Source organism: Lachancea lanzarotensis, scaffold LALA0S06 (genome assembly GCF_000938715.1).
Source record: "Lachancea lanzarotensis genome assembly LALA0, scaffold LALA0S06, whole genome shotgun sequence".
Classification (NCBI taxonomy): domain Eukaryota; kingdom Fungi; phylum Ascomycota; class Saccharomycetes; order Saccharomycetales; family Saccharomycetaceae; genus Lachancea; species Lachancea lanzarotensis.
Genome location: NW_019212884.1, coordinates 324,154 through 340,156, shown reverse-complemented (window position 1 = coordinate 340,156; position 16,003 = coordinate 324,154). Strand labels below are relative to the sequence as shown.

At 44.2% G+C, this 16,003-nt stretch overlaps 8 protein-coding genes and 2 non-coding genes across 10 annotated transcripts; 5 read left to right on the top strand and 5 right to left on the bottom strand.

Moving 5' to 3' along the window:
* Positions 1-158: 158 nt before the first annotated feature.
* Positions 159-2,789, top strand: LHS1 (LALA0S06e03774g1_1; the record flags this gene model as incomplete). The annotated part of the gene is made up of 1 exon (XM_022771845.1): positions 159-2,789. One exon carries the CDS (start codon positions 159-161, stop codon positions 2,787-2,789), a length of 2,631 nt encoding a protein of 876 aa, XP_022629007.1.
* A 153-nt stretch (positions 2,790-2,942) lies between these two features.
* Positions 2,943-5,689, bottom strand: STV1 (LALA0S06e03752g1_1; the record flags this gene model as incomplete). The annotated part of the gene is made up of 2 exons (XM_022771843.1): positions 2,943-5,536; positions 5,665-5,689. 2 exons carry the CDS (start codon positions 5,687-5,689, stop codon positions 2,943-2,945), a joined length of 2,619 nt encoding a protein of 872 aa, XP_022629006.1.
* Positions 5,690-6,309: 620 nt separating this feature from the next.
* On the top strand, positions 6,310-8,592 carry STB2 (LALA0S06e03730g1_1; the record flags this gene model as incomplete). The annotated part of the gene is made up of 1 exon (XM_022771842.1): positions 6,310-8,592. One exon carries the CDS (start codon positions 6,310-6,312, stop codon positions 8,590-8,592), a length of 2,283 nt encoding a protein of 760 aa, XP_022629005.1.
* Positions 8,593-8,665: 73 nt separating this feature from the next.
* On the bottom strand, positions 8,666-9,277 carry FAR3 (LALA0S06e03708g1_1; the record flags this gene model as incomplete). The annotated part of the gene is made up of 1 exon (XM_022771841.1): positions 8,666-9,277. One exon carries the CDS (start codon positions 9,275-9,277, stop codon positions 8,666-8,668), a length of 612 nt encoding a protein of 203 aa, XP_022629004.1.
* A 151-nt stretch (positions 9,278-9,428) lies between these two features.
* LALA0_S06e03686r lies at positions 9,429-9,530 on the top strand. Its single transcript has 2 exons — positions 9,429-9,465; positions 9,494-9,530. It is a non-coding gene; the product is annotated as a tRNA-Trp (tRNA).
* A 609-nt stretch (positions 9,531-10,139) lies between these two features.
* Positions 10,140-10,679, top strand: LALA0_S06e03664g (LALA0S06e03664g1_1; the record flags this gene model as incomplete). Its single annotated transcript, XM_022771840.1, has 1 exon — positions 10,140-10,679. The coding sequence occupies one exon, from the start codon at positions 10,140-10,142 to the stop codon at positions 10,677-10,679; it is 540 nt and encodes a 179-aa protein (XP_022629003.1).
* A 42-nt stretch (positions 10,680-10,721) lies between these two features.
* LALA0_S06e03642r lies at positions 10,722-10,795 on the bottom strand. Its single transcript has one exon. It is a non-coding gene; the product is annotated as a tRNA-Val (tRNA).
* Positions 10,796-11,050: 255 nt separating this feature from the next.
* On the top strand, positions 11,051-13,504 carry ERB1 (LALA0S06e03620g1_1; the record flags this gene model as incomplete). The annotated part of the gene is made up of 1 exon (XM_022771839.1): positions 11,051-13,504. One exon carries the CDS (start codon positions 11,051-11,053, stop codon positions 13,502-13,504), a length of 2,454 nt encoding a protein of 817 aa, XP_022629002.1.
* A 141-nt stretch (positions 13,505-13,645) lies between these two features.
* Positions 13,646-14,503, bottom strand: CSM3 (LALA0S06e03598g1_1; the record flags this gene model as incomplete). The annotated part of the gene is made up of 1 exon (XM_022771838.1): positions 13,646-14,503. The coding sequence occupies one exon, from the start codon at positions 14,501-14,503 to the stop codon at positions 13,646-13,648; it is 858 nt and encodes a 285-aa protein (XP_022629001.1).
* Positions 14,504-14,965: 462 nt separating this feature from the next.
* Positions 14,966-15,481, bottom strand: LALA0_S06e03576g (LALA0S06e03576g1_1; the record flags this gene model as incomplete). Its single annotated transcript, XM_022771837.1, has 1 exon — positions 14,966-15,481. The coding sequence occupies one exon, from the start codon at positions 15,479-15,481 to the stop codon at positions 14,966-14,968; it is 516 nt and encodes a 171-aa protein (XP_022629000.1).
* Between the last annotated feature and the right edge of the window lie 522 nt (positions 15,482-16,003).

Sequence of the window (16,003 nt, the reverse complement as noted above, 5' to 3'; positions counted from 1 at the left end):
TCGCTGTTTGCCACTTTTTATACTTTTTCAACTAGTCGATGAGCTCGATGGATTTATAGATTAGCTGCAAATTAGATGAACTTAACCAAGTTTAAACCACGTAACACTTTGTTGAAACAAACGAAACTTTGAGAGCTTGGAGATCATTGACAAGGACGATGGGACCTTTATTTTTGGTTTCTAACCTTTTAGTATTACTTGGTTATATCCGGTGTGCTTTGCTTGGTCTTGATTATGGTCAAGAATTCAGTAAAGCCATGTTGGTGTCACCACATGCACCTTTAGAATTGGTGTTGACGTCCGATTCGAAGCGTAAAGATGTGTCTGGTCTGGCTCTCAAGAGCTACAAAGAGAGTGTGGAACGAGTGTTTGGATCGGGAGTGGATTCTGCGCAAGTCAAGACCCCAAACGGTGCACTTTTGCATGTCAAATCGCTGCTAGGAAAGAAAATAGACGATCAGTTCAATGCGTACCATAAAGCACACCCAGGGGTCAAGTTTGTGGCTACAGAACGTGACTCGGTTGCATTGAAAAGTTTGGGCCAACTCTACCCTGTAGAAGAGGTTTTAGGCATGAATTTGGACGAAACTATTGGCAGAGCTAATTCGATGCTAGTGAAAGAAAAGTCGATTTTGGATAAGGTTGACTCGGTAGCAATTACGGTCCCAGAATATTTCTCGCAGGATCAGCGATTGGCTTTGATTTCTGGTGCCCAACTGGCTCAAAACAACATCAAAACTGTCCTGGTAAATGACGGGTTGACGGTTGCCATCAATTTCGCTCTCAAACAACGCAGCGACTTCTCAGCGGGCGAAGAAAAGCATTTCATGTTTTATGACATGGGTAGTGGCTCGACTCGTGCCTCTCTGGTCTCTATAAAGCAGTCCGCAAACTTATCGCAACCATTGATGGTGGAATTGTGCGGGTATGGTTTTGATGCAGGGCTAGGCGGATCTCTGCTTACGCAAAATGTCGCAGAGCTTCTGGAAATCAAGTTTCTGGAGCAAAATCCAACCATCAGAACACAAGTCCTCGAAAATGATGCAAGAGCGTTGGTGCGTATTCGTCAGGCTGCGGAGAAGGCAAAGCTAATTTTGAGCGCCAACGCAGATGCTTCTGTCAATATAGAGTCCCTTCACAATGACATCGATTTTAAGACCACTGTCACGAGGTTAGAATTTGAGCAGTTTTCTGAAGACTTGGATACCAGAGTAATCGCACCGGTTTTGAAAGCCTTGGATACTCAGTTTTCAGATTCACCAATAAGTTTTGCAGATATTGATTCGCTTATTTTGACTGGTGGCGCGACAAGAACTCCTTTGGTCCAAAAACAACTCTCCGAGTATTTCGGTGAGGACCTCATCGCCAAAAATGTGAATGCTGACGAGTCTTCCGTTGAAGGAGCAACTATTAGAGGCATCCAGCTATTCAAATCTTTCCATACTAAGGCACTTGATGTTATCGACCGTTCGGTTTTCACCTATTCTGCTGTTTTCAATGAAACAGAAGGACCGCGCGAAGTTTTTGGGAAGGGCTGTCAATATCCAAACGCAACCTCATACTTGACCATACCGGTAAGGAACATCAGTGACTTTTCCATCGACTTGCAGGAGGATGGTAAAATATTCAAGACGCATGCGGTCGATACAGGACCTATCGTTTCGAAGTTTCAACAAGATGCTTGTCCTCATGGAGTCACCTACAATGTCACTTTCTCGTTGTCTCAAGATCGACTTTTCGATATCGCCTCCGTAGAAGCCATTTGCATTCAGAACTCCAATAATGCCGCAGGAGTCTTCAAAAAGCTTTTTTCTGGTTTCGAAATTGGCCAAGATGGTGTCAATTCAGAAGAAACAGAATCCAGCAAAACCGTTGATAAAATCAAGAAACTTAAAACCGTTGAAGAGTTTCCTCGCCTGAGACCAATAAATGCCAGGGAAAGCGTCGCACTCAGAAAACATATCGAAGAACTTAATAGCCGCGACACCAAACGTTTTAGAGTTCAAGAACTGATCAACGTTCTGGAAAGTGACTTGTACGATGCAAGGAACTATCTCGAAGAGGAAAACATCACTTTGAATGGTCCAAGTGAGGAAGTCGATATGTTGACAACACTTGTCTCTGAGTACTTGGAATGGCTCGACTATGAAGCAGATGATGCATCACCGGAGGAACTGTCGAAGAGAATCGAAACGGTCAAAAACTTAAAGAGCAAAATTACGCTGTATATCAACTCAGCCGACGAACCTCTAGACCTCAATCAATTTAGCCAAATGTACACCAATGGCACTGAACTTATCGAAAAGCTGAAGGGTAATAGGGTGATGGAAAACGAAACACTAGAGGCTCTTCGTGAAAGTTTTGACCTAATTGATTTGGATGTTACAAAAGAGTTCAAAAAAATCAGAACCCCGCGTCATCTGTCTTCCCCGACCAATAAAATGAGGGACGTCCTTGAAGGCATGGAGTCAACATTGGCAGAAGTTCGCAAAATTGAAAATCTCGCTTCTTTCGACGAGGTTTCAAGGGAAAAGCTGTTTGAACTGAAACTGAAATTTGACTCCTCCTATCATGATCTCAATAAGTGGGTTGAGTTCGAGCAGAGCACTCAAAAATTCAAGGTCAACGAGTTAGTATCTCTACATGCACGTCGTCAGAGGGTCATTAAGAAGCGCGAAGAACGCAAATCTTTATCTTCCAGTGCCACTGTTGGAGGTTCCAATACAACAACCTCTGATGACCAACAATCTGCCACAACGAGTACGCAACTTGAACATGATGAATTGTAAATAGATTCTGCATCCGTGTTCTGAGACGGCACATCCTTTGCATTGTGTAGAAGGATTCGACTCTAAGTCAAATCTCGTTAATATACACCTTTTTAAAAACTTTTGTATGTATGGCTTGTCGACTTGAACTACGACTTTTGATGATGCATTAATTTATGTTTCGAGCTGGTCAAGATGTTTAAATGTAAACGGCTCATAAGGATATCCCTCCCCTTCAAAAAACTTGGACATCGCTTCAACCCAGTGTAAACGTAAGGAATGTAACATAGCAGATGTCCCTTCCATCATTACCAGGATGCATACAGTCAGCACAAACCACATGCCGAACAGAAGTACGACCTTGGCGACAGCAAGGGGTGAGCCCGGCTTGTCGGAGCTGAAAGCGTTGGCAATTGTCATTGACCAGAGTACACTAGACAATTGAGCGTGTGCTAGAGATAGCGCCCAGAGTCTTAAATATGAGGCAGTATGCGATATGGAGTTAAGGCAGAACTCGATGGTATGGATCACCTGGTGAATGACGACATCTCCAAAATCAAATCCACTCGAGTGTTCGCCGTGGTAGTCTGTAACGACTACGCCGTCGCCGGCATTTTCTTGATGTTCAAGGATGCTCTCAGTAACCGCCTGTTCGTCGACACTTTGATAGCCTTGCGAAAGAGCCCTTTTATTTTGGGCCCTCAAGGCCAAAGGCTTGTAAAGAAGCAGCCAGGGTACACAAACAAGTGCCGCTAACAGAAATACGACCTGAACAAATCCTTGGCCGCGAAAGAGAGGCTCATCAACAACACCTGGGGCTAAAAACATGTTAATGAGCATATTGAGTAAACCTGGTGCAACTTTCTCATCCTTCACCCAATCCTTTGACCATTTGTAGATGATCGCCCAGGTAAGATAGCCAAAGATTGATTGCATGAAGATGAAACCAGGAATAAAATTGCCAATGATGTCAACTTTGGAATGAAAGAATCTGTAGTTGACCAGAGAAAAGAGTAAAGAATAGGTCATATGAATAAAACCCATTAAGACAGAGAGTTTCATCTTGTAGGAATTAGTAAAAATCAGATTGTTTTCCGTTCCATGCCATGCAAAGTCAATTCCAAAGGGATAGGTCCCAGTCTTCGTTGCTTCAATTGCATCTCCGATTTTGAAATCCGAAGGCCATTTCCATCCCGATTTAAAAAACGTCATGGACAGGGAAAAAATATCATTGTAAAGGAGTCCAGTGTAAATGGAAAACAAGCCCATCAAAAGTATGACATAACGACCACTGAAGGCCATGTCGAATATCTCGCCATTTTTGGTTCTGGAAAAGTCTCGCTCGTTCAAAACCAAATAGAGTCCAATCATGAATAAAAGAGTACCATGTCCTGTGTCACCAAACATGATCGCAAACATGAAAGGGAAAGTAACAATGGTCGCAAGGCCGGGGTTGACTTCCTTATATGTGGCAACACCGTAAGCGTCTACGATAGCCTGGAAAGATTGTGTGAATTTGTTTGTCCTGTGGTATGTTGGAGGCTTTCTGTTAGTTATGATGACACTGACTACTGCGGTGTTTTCCGACCCAATGCTTTCACTGTGATCTTTCAGTGAAGTGGATACAGCCACCAGCTCAGTAGATGGAATCCAGCCTTCCGCAACTAAACCCTGAGATTCTTCGCGGAAAAGGTTCAACGTAGCATATATGAGCTTTTCCCTTCGTACCACAGCCTTCCACATGGGCAACTGATCGGTGACAATGAGAAGTTCTGTGTACAGAGTTTGTTCTGTTGTCTGGCAAATTTGTTGCAGATCAGTAATTTGAGCATTGAGGCTTTGAATGGTGCTGCTGCCCTCGCTTGAAGGGAAGATTTTACCATTAAGGGATTCGACAACCTTGCGCACTTTCTTCAGAAGAACTTCTCCATGTGTAAACACAATGAAACAATCCTTGTCCACCGGTTCCTCTCCAACGAGAAGTGGCTCTCGTATGGGGATGTTGTGGAAAAAAAGGTTACCCCGAAGTATTCTGAATAAAATTCTATTCAAGATTTCGACTTTAGTTCTTTCGATGGACCCCACAATTGTGGTCTGATGCCGAAATCCTTCTTCGAGGTCCGCAGATGTCAATTCTGGCCTTCTTGCGTTGGCAGGATTATTGTTTTCGTTGTTGGCTCCGGCGTCATCGAAGGAAAAAGCATCGCTGAGCGTTTCGCTGATTACATCGTCGTCAAAAAGAAAATCGTCACCACTGAGCCTTGAGCCGCGTGTGTCAGCAGCCACTCGTCCTGCCAGCCCGGGATTGACCTCGAAATACCGATGACTTTCATATGCGGTCTGACGATGTTCGATGAGCTGATTTAGCCTGGAATGCAAATTTTTGAGCGAATCATCCAGTTGTCGCACCCTAGCCTCGAATTCCACAATTTCCGATGTGATATCGCTGACGGTGTCAACAGAATGGGTCTGCATGGTCGCCAACAACATGCTGAGGCTTGGATGCTGCGTTGAGTTGTCCACATCGCTGTGGACCGTGTATTTCCATGTTTCGCGGCTGTATTTCTGTGCAATGCGTTCCATATTTGCGCTCAATCGTTCCATGTCGTCGAATTTGCGGAGCTGGCTCACATACCCGCGTTGAAATGCACTCAAATCTGCGTTCAAATCGCGGAACATCACGTTTCCCAGGTTCCCCAGCAAGCAGACGACTTCTCGTGACAGCTCCAGAGGGATGTACAGCTGCACATACGTCATGTCTGCCGATCCTAGTGACATTTTGCCTTGTTAGTATCACAATTTACTCAATGTCTCGGAAAATGCACCTAAATGCGTCAAAAAATCGGCAAAAAAACCGCTATAAAAAACTTCAAAACGCTCCCGTTTTGGCACATACTAAAGATAGCTTCCTCCACCGTCATTTATGCAATCGAATATGAGTAGTGGTGCTTTTAATGCGTGTCTATCAAGCGTTTTGTCTTACAGTTTCTAGATCTTAAAGATCCCCTTTTATAGTTTAAATGTCGATGGCTTTAATAAATTGATATTTATAGGATCCGGGTTATATATATAGGTCAAAAAACAACTCTACTTAAATAGAGAAAGTTGACATATATAAAGGGAAGAGAGAGATCATCCATTATTCGATGATTTGTGGTCTTGGATGGACACTTTTTAGCTAGACAGGTGTTCTTTATAGTGTGATTGTGTGAATTGCTGCTTTTTTAAGCGTTTTTTGGCGTTCTTTTCCGACTTTTAGAGCTGAAATCAAGCCACTGGACCATTTAGACGAATACAAAAGGCGGTTCATTTCAAGAGATTCCCAGATTTCCAGGCTTCTACAAGTGTGGTAGGTCTCTTTGCATAGACCTTTTTCGGTCTTATTTTTATTTGACTTAAAGAACCTTAAGATAGTTGATAGTTTTATCTGAGTGGTGATTTTCATACAAATATCCCGTTTTCTGGCGGCTAGTGTACTGAACGCTACGCTTTTCTTCCATCATCATTTTTTTCTTTTTGGCATCCTCTCTGAACGTCCCTGATGAGTGATTACTTGGCGAAAAGTCCCGGAACGCCCCACCGCACCGCAGGTCACTCCAGGGCACCATCAGCATCGCCTTTGGATATAGTGCCGTATGCAGGGTTTCTTTTCCCGGACGTTAGGGCCATTTACACTCTGAAATTGCACGAAATTCCTGAAATAGCCTGCAGCGAAGTGACGCTTTTTGGGTTCGAAATCTATATCGTGGAGCAGTGGGCGCTGGAACGCAGACACTCCACGATTATTACATCATATACGGGAAACTCGCAAGACATCGTTCGAGCCGTCAAATTTGCGCTCCCCGAGTTGCAAGATAACTGGCCCATTCTGTTCCGTGAATACTACGAAGAACTTATACAGTACTCTGCTCCCAAATGGACAGAAGACGGCACGCTTTTCGTTAGTACGTCATCTCAGATCCCCTCTGCACTAAACTTACTTCATGTCGAATGTGGCGATCTCCGCAAAATTTGGGACGTCTTCAAGGTCAATATAGATCTTAAGCGGCTCCATTGTGGTGGCCGTTCTGCGCTTTTATTATGCGAGCCGTCAGGCGCCTCGTGCGAGAAGTTCACCCAGCTATACAAAGTTGCAGCGCCTGCTGCGAGTTCGCAGGAGCAGGAATACAGTTATTCTACTCACGCAGTGCTGGAACTCGTGACATTGGTGCAGATTTCGCTAACCTATTTCAGCCTACTCGATCCCAAGTATAAAGACGGCATTCTCTGCACTTTCACGGAAAATGCCATTAAAGAATGGTGGTCTATGTATGGAACTCTCTACCTAGGCTGTGATAGGCCCCGTCATGAGGGCCCATTGGGCCCCACAACCGTCGCAGGACTAATCAGCCTGGTGCTGACCATTTTTTTCAAATTAACAGTCCTGAACTGCATGCCCACGAAGGAGCCTTACGATGAAAGTTCTTTCCGCAGTGGTGTTTATTTGTTCCAAAAAAAGTTTGGCCTTTTCAAAGCAAACATAAAGACGCTTTCGGCTTTGGATCCAATATTGGTATCTAAACTGTTTGAAGTGAGGCCAAAAGCGTCGAATACCGACATTTTCAAAATCAAAAAAGCTGTTAAATCCACTGTTCAGGATATTGCCGGTAAGGGCAACCCGATGCAACTATCCAATGATATCTTGACTACCGATCTCGATTTTTTAACGAGAAACGTACAGGGGAATATGCTTCACCTTCTTTGGCACGGGAAAGGTGCAAAGCAGTCTTCCCAAAGAAAAAGGCCAAAAGAAACTTTTAGTCATGTTTTATTTCACAAAGGAGACCCTACTGATGAGATTCTTAAGTCCAACATTTTTGCCACAAAGTTGAGCAACGAGATATGGGCTAATTCTCAGGTGAAGCTAAGCCCTCGTGAGAATTATAAAGCCTTCGATATCGAGCATTCGTCTGCGCAAAGCGAACGCTTGAGTGATAACGGGAAAGATGCTATGGAGAAGAAGAAAAAAGAGATCAGCATCAATAATGAGGACGCATCTTTTCGGATGGAATTGCACCGGAGATCATCCGCGCCACTTCTCCCACCCGATGTGAACCTTTTGCAGATAGACTACGAAAACATTCCCGAGTCATCGGTGCCCCCTAGCATCAGAAAAAGAAGTCGATTCAGTTTCTCGCTGGTACAAGACGCGGTGGAGATATGGAGGTATCCCTTTGATCCATCACCTGTCAGAAGTGCTCGAAATGTTGTAAGTATGGAAAAGAGTCTGAAAGCGCATTCCAAATCTTTACATGAAGAACAGGAGCACACCGGCAAAGAAGCAGCTGATAAGCGCGAACCACTGAGAAAAATCAGCGCTGTCTTAAATAGCAAGCAGCAGGAACTGAAGCAAATGCAAGACGCTCTTTCTGGTAAACGTTCATTGGTCCTTAGCGACATGTCTGAACTGGATTCCCTAGCTTCCAAATTAAAATATGACCTTCGAAGTTTGGAAACTCGCATGAGAGATGTTGATGAGCGTGTGTCGCAGTTCCGCTCCAAGATTGGTAATATGGCGTGGTCTTTGGAACACAGTAAGACCAACCATTTAATGACATCGTCGCTTTATAGCAACCCGAAGAAACTTGATGGTTACGCTCGGGAAATTTTGGAGCGGGCAAATGGGTTCCGATCGAACGGGGTCATATTAAAACTTTGGAATAAAGCTGGCAACTTCTCATCGCCCTTTTTGCGGGAAGTGCATCGCTTTTGGGTCTATTTATGCAAACGGCTGGTTCCGCAAAAGCTATCCGGACAATACCCAGCCGAAGCGGCCCATGAATAGCGAGAAACATAAACAGCAGTTGTTAACTCATACTATTGATAGTCCCACCATTTTCTAATTCTTCCAGACTAATTCATTTATCAATCAGTTTAATCCCGTATTTATTTTGCACTTGTAGAACCCTTGCGTGAAGGTATCGATTTCCATCCGCTTTCTCTACTTGGTTCCAGTTGATTTGTGTGCACACCTGTTGCAGTTCCTGCATCAGCAAGTCCAGTTTTGAACGAGCAGTCTCATTTGCCTCTGTGAGGTCTTGGCTGCTGCTTTGCACGGATTTGATGCGAGTTTGAACTACATTTTCGACAAATTGAGATGCCGTGCGTGCCCTGTGGGCCCCTTGCTCGACTACAAACTGCTTGATGGACTCCAACAGATCTTCGATCTGGTCTATCAGGGCCCAAATGCGTTTGCACACGTATTCCTGACATTCTATCTGGTAGATCAAAGCGTAGTTTTCTCGTATCAGTCTGTCTTTCTCGCTTTCTGCGCTCAAATCGTGATATTTGTCCCAAACCTGACGAGAGGGCTCCTTTGACAGTTCTTCGTAAGAGGACTGCGTCACTTTGGCCAGTCTTCGCACCAAGAGCTCAATTCTTTCTGTTCCTTGACGGGTAGCTCTACATTCCGTGCTGAGACCTTTTGTAAGGTGTAACAGGTAGTCGAAACTATCTGCAGAGTGTTCCATGAGTTTTATGTGGGTCTTGATTCGACACCTGGTTGACGGTTAAACCGCTGCTGCTGAGGGCACCTTATACAATCTCTTTAGGCGTTAATTAAAAACACGAGTAGTCTTGCTCAGGGTATATTCTACAAACTTTTCCCTTATTACACGAAATGAAGCGGTGGCTCAATGGTAGAGCTTTCGACTCCAGTTAAATTCTGGTTTATACGGAAAAATTGCAATCGAAGGGTTGCAGGTTCAATTCCTGTCCGTTTCATTTTTTGATTTTTTTAGAAGTGAACTGAAAAGAGTTCGCCTCGATTGAAAACAGGTTTTAAAACGACAGTAATGATTCGGTTGTGGATTAGTAGCTTCGATGTGGAACTAAGTTTTGAATGATTGTTTTTTGACTTGTGTAGAATTTCTAATGACTTAAGTTCAAAAGTAACTCTAAAAGAATAAAATACTAAAGTTTACCAAAACATGGTCAGCAATCTTTACTCTGTATTTGTTCCGAGCCCAAATAATCTACTTAAGAAGGCCTCAATTCCTCTGATGGGGACCTGTCCTGTCACTCAGAAAATTTCACAGGTTTATTTATCAAGAGAATGAAATTCAGAATCATGCACGAATCTCAGATAAAATGCACTATGTATGTTACTCGTTGAATGCTTCTTTGAGCAAGACCTACATGCCAACTAATAAAGTGCGTTGTTTAAATCAAGAGCATCAAACGTTGGTTGACCATCTTGGTGACACAGACGTATATGGTGATACTTAGAAGAATGCCTCTATATATAATGATGACAATGGATTAACTGATTTAACCAGCTGTGGGAAACTAAGAGGGCAGTTGAAGCCAATTGACGACTCTTGATTCGTTGATATGGGATCCGACGGTATGCACCATGCAGATTATACTGAGTTCCACGGTATGGCTCGAGAAGAAATCTTGGAAACCGTTTTAGACTCCTACAATGCTCTTGCAGAGGGCCAAGACAATTGGGTTTGTAATTTGGCCAATGCGTCTGCCCTGTTATGGCACGCCTACCGATCTCTCCCACTGGATATCAATTGGGCTGGATTTTACGTTTCCAAGGGTTCAGAAAGCTCTGAGTTGATATTGGGGCCCTTCCAAGGAAAAGTTGCGTGTCAACTTATCAAAAGTGGCACCGGTGTATGCGGTACGTCTTTCCAATCCAAGAAGACACAAGTCGTGCCAGATGTCAACAAATTTCCAGGCCACATTGCATGCGATGGTGAGACCAAAAGCGAAATTGTGGTTCCCATTGTGGACAACACCGGCCGCTGTCTTGGTGTCATCGACATAGATTGTCTTGAGTACAACGGGTTTGGCAAAGCAGACCAAGAATGCCTCGAAAAACTGGCAAGTGCAATCGCCAACACATGTGCCTTCAACAACTAGAACAGTACTTGCAAGCCATTTTTTATTTACCACCAAAAAAATTGATTTCGCCCAGGATCGAACTGGGGACGTTCTGCGTGTTAAGCAGATGCCATAACCGACTAGACCACGAAACCAATTATTAAGAAGATGAGAAAATTTAAACGAACTAACCGGTTTTTGAAGTCACGTTATGCCTTCTTTTGATCAGGCTCGACGAAAATAACGACAATTAAACTGAAAAATTTTGATGAGATGAGATGCGATGCCCGATGAGCTTTAGTTGGCGATAACTCTTCGATACCAACCAATCCATTTTCTGATCCAGAAAAGCTTTGTGGGAAGACCTGTGGTGTGTTGATTAAGAGTTTAGAGTTTTTTGGATAGAAAAAATGGTCAAGTTGTTCGGCCGTCAGCGCGCCCCCAAGTCTGCTGCAAAAGAGGGCAAGAAACGGACACTTGTCGAATCCGAAACAGCCCAAGACTCTAGCGATGATGAGCTTATTACAGAGGGCCTCATAGATGATGGATCTGATGATTCTGATGAGCACGATGACGCTGAAAATGAAAGCGGAATTGAAGATGACAGTGCTGGCGAAACCACCCAATATCAATCAGCAGAGGAAGGATACGAAGACGAGGGAAATGAAGAACAGCAGGATTCGGACGACGAGTTCAACAAACTTTTGGCAGAAGAGGAGCCCGAAGGAAACGACTCGGAAACTAACGAATCTCTTGAATTTTCAGAAGACAGCGATTCTGCCTCGATGCTGGACAAACTGTCTAGCATCCAGCTAAACACAATACCAGAAGTTCGCACCAAATTCTCAGACGGAACTCCCCGTGTTATAAAGCCCGAGATCAATCCCATCTACGACAGTGACGATAGTGACGTGGAAACAAACAACACGATTGGTAATATACCACTCTCAGCATACGATGAAATGCCCCATATTGGTTACAGTATCAACGGTAAAAGAATTATGAGGCCGGCCAAAGGCACGGCCCTTGACCAGCTGCTAGATACAATTGAACTGCCAGAAGGTTGGACTGGTCTACTAGACAAGAATACCGGTGCTAGCTTGAACCTGAGCCAGGAGGAACTGGAACTCATCTCTAAGATCCAGAAAAACGAAAAAACTGACGACTCAGTGGATCCTTATCAGCCTTACGTCGACTGGTTCACTAGACATACTGAGGAAACCCCTCTTACTGCGGTTCCAGAGCCAAAAAGAAGATTTGTTCCTTCCAAGAATGAGGCCAAGAGAATCATGAAGATCGTCAGAGCTATCAGAGAGGGCCGCATCATACCACGTCATAAATTGAAGGAGATGAGAGCGCAAGAAGAACAAGCCGGGTCTTATGATCTATGGGGAACTGAGAGCGTTAATGATCATGTTATGAATTTGCGTGCTCCAAAACTGCCTCCTCCAACCAACGACGAAAGTTACAATCCTCCCGAGGAATACCTCATGAACAAGGAGGAGAAAGAGGAATGGGAAAAGTTGGAGCCTAGCGAAAGAGAGAGAGGTTTCATTCCTCAAAAATATGGTGCTCTCAGAAAGGTACCCGGTTACGGCGAGTCTGTCAGAGAGAGATTTGAAAGATCTTTGGATCTATATCTCGCACCAAGAGTGCGTAAAAATAAGCTGAACATCGATCCCGAGTCTTTGATTCCAGAGTTGCCATCTCCAAAGGATTTGAGGCCGTTCCCTATTCGTTGTTCTACTGTCTACCGGGGTCATGCAGGTAAAATTAGAACACTATCCATTGATCCAAGTGGACTATGGCTTGCTACCGGTTCAGATGATGGCTCCGTGAGGATTTGGGAAATCCTAACTGGCAGAGAAGTCTACAAAGTCCAGCTTATTGACACAAAGGAAAACACTGATGACAACATTGATGCCATCGAATGGAACCCCGATCAATCTACTGGCATTCTTGCGGCTGCAGCTGGTGAGCAGATATATTTGATAGTGCCGCCAATTTTTGGTTTTGAGATCGAAAATAATGGTAGAACTAAGATTGAGAATGGGTTCGGTTTCGACACGTTCGGAAACGTCAAAAAATCGGACTTGAATGTCAACGGGGATGACGACAATGTGGAGTCTGAAGCAACAGCAGCGAAAAGCAAGGTTGCCCAATGGACGAAGCCCACCGAGAAGCAAGCCGAAAAGGACATAGCTGTGGTTATTACATGCAAACACACGGTCAAGAAACTTTCTTGGCACAGAAAAGGTGACTATTTTGTCACTGTTCAGCCTAAGTCCGGTCACACCTCGGTTTTAATTCATCAACTTTCTAAGCATCTCTCCCAATCTCCTTTCAAGAAATCGAAAGGTATTGTCATGCATGCAGTGTTTCACCCATTCAAGCCACAACTCTTTGTGTGCTCTCAAAGGTACATCAGAATTTACGATTTGGCGCAACAGGTTCTTTTGAAGAAACTAATGCCAGGTGCCCGTTGGTTGTCCACCATCGATATTCACCCAAGAGGTGATAACCTACTTGCGTCGTCCTTCGACAAACGTGTATTGTGGCACGACTTGGATTTGGCAAGCACTCCCTATAAGACTTTAAGATATCACGAAAAAGCGGTACGGAGTGTGTCATTCCATAAAAAGCTTCCGTTGTTCTGCTCAGCCTCAGACGATAGTGTTATTCACATCTTCCATGCTACTGTGTACGATGACATGATGAAGAATCCACTGCTAGTACCATTGAAGAAACTGGAGGGGCACAAGACAGTAAACAGTCTTGGTGTTCTTGATTTGATCTGGCATCCGAGGGAAGCTTGGTTGTTTTCAGCAGGAGCCGATGGCACCGCGCGTATGTGGACTAGTTGAGGGTGCGTGCTTATACATGCGTATGTAAAATAGAAAGTCGATAGTACAGTAAGAGAATTTTAGATAGTTTCTACCATAAACAATGCTAGCTCATATACTGTTGTAATTACTTGTTAGGTAATCTCTGACATATTGGAGCTGCTACATACCAAACTCGCGCATTAAAGCCAATTCGTCTTCATCTTCGTCTTCATTGTCTTCTCGTATTTTGGTCGCAGCCTTAGAAAATTGTGAAAGGTCCACTGTAGGATCTGAAAGCTCTTGAGGTAGTTCAGACTCAGTTTGATCTTGTTGGGCAATTGCGAAACTTGTTTTTTGCTGCGATTGTTTTTGTTGCTGTTGTCCGTCTTGTGGGGGCTCATTAACTTCAGCGGTCCGAAGTTCGCCAGTGTGGCTGCGATCGTAGATCAAATCCTCGTCAGACGTGGGGTCGACTGCAGGTTCTCGGCCATTCCCCGCAGCGGGGAGCGTGCGTGTTGACGGAGAGGGCGGGTCCGAAGGAGGCATATTTTCAACCACGTTTGGTGGTAAAGTTTCGCTTTGAGCTTCAGATTCCATGCCGGGCTCATCTACCGATGAAATCCCAAGTTCTCGACGAACAAGTTCGATTCTGTAGTTTCTGAGTTCTTTATCGGTCTTGCCGAGAGTTCGACATATGGTTACAAAGTCATGAAATTTCGCTTTGGGGAACAAATCGTTAGCCCAAAGCTGATAGAATTGCAGAAAGTGTGTGAGATTGTCGTAAGAAGACTTTCGGCTCGAAAATCGGGTCTTTTTAGGAGCTTCTTTCATAATTTTGGGCAAACCACCTGAAGAGAGCAATTTCTCGGCGGTAAGTTTGACCTGTGGACGACGAGTCCGAGTAGAAACTTCAGTTGGATCCGGAAGTGGTGTATCGTCAAAACCGGTTGAGTTGATGGCAGTGGGGTCTAATGGAAGTGAAGAATCTGGATCTTCTTGAGGACCTTGTGAAAACCGCTCTAAAAGCTGCTGCGACATGATGGTCGATGTTGGGATGTGTGGGAGTGTGTGGAATTCTGCGAAAGTGTGTCTCTGTTGTTGAAAGGACGCGTCAAGTTTTACGCGTCTGAAATGCGAGAAATAACGAGTTCTATAAATGCAAATGGCACGAAACGTTCAGTTGGAGAACCCACCGCGTATAGAATGAAGAGAGCGCCTAGAGAAGGTTCAAGTGAGGTGGTTTTGGTGCGCAGACGAGAGCATTCCATTGAGTTTAGAAACCACGATGCGATGCGATGCGGTGCGATGCGACGCGGTGTCCAATATAGCTGGTCGTTAAGAACGAGGCATCTTCAAGTCACGTGAGTATATATATGAAGTGGTGCTTCAAAGGGAAACCTTGAGCTTTCCAAGATGTCCGCCGATGGAACTAAATACTCCAAATGTATTTAACACGCTATCGAGTATTTGTTGTTTTATGCCTTTATGTTGTGTTCGAAATTATTTTCGAAGTTTTTTACTTATGAGAGAATACCACTTAACGGACGTTGATAGACTAGTTTGAATATTCTTGGTTTCAGAAATGAGAACCATTGGATATGGAATTACTTGTCGAAGCGTCAGAAGTGGTTCAAAGGATGGTTTTAGGCGGAGCAGATACGGTAATTTTCTAGTCACGTGACTCTGGTCTAAGATGTGGATGACACAGTAGTTAAAAGTGATAGAGCCAGTTCTCCCATGAAGGAAGTACACATTACAAGCCATAGCTGGAACTCCAGTAACCACAGGAAGCGAGTGGTGTTTTGCGACGCAAATGAGCACAGTGAGTGACTCAAGTAAATAGTCGTTGCTGCTACTTCTTAGGGATCGGGCTCTATGTAGGGAGATAAATATAGATAAAGGCACGGGACGTTTTCTCAAATGACACAAAACACCATTGAATGGCTCCAGGAACACCCACGAGCGTAGTGGGACCGAATTTTCATGGCCAACACCCCATATTGGGAATGTTATCATTTTTCCTCTGTCCCGTCGCTGTTATTAGGTCACGTGTTCAAAAGATGAGCATCATCAGTGACACTCTCCAAGCCCAGCAAAACCAATTGTAACACTCTCCAAGCCCAGCAAAACCAATCGCAACAATCTCCAAGCTCAGGAAAACCTCACTATATTCCAATCGCACCTTTACCGTGTTTGTTGAATTTGTCTCTGCCACCTTAAACAGGTTGCAAAACGGATCACGTACCGTACACATCGGACTTATTTCACAATAATCCCACGCCACGGTGTAAGCGTGGCTATTCTATGCATTTTGTCGATTGTTGTTGCTTCTACTGCAGCTTTCTTTCTCCTGTAACATGGACCGATAATTTTACGGCTCTATAGGTAGCTAATGTCACGTGGCCACCCAGCATCTGTGACACGTAAGTACAAAGTGATATGAGCTCAGTTTCTACACACACACACACGTTCTTCGCACCTCTGTTGTAGATCAACGTTACCAAAAATGGATTCCGACTACCCAATCGGCACCCAATC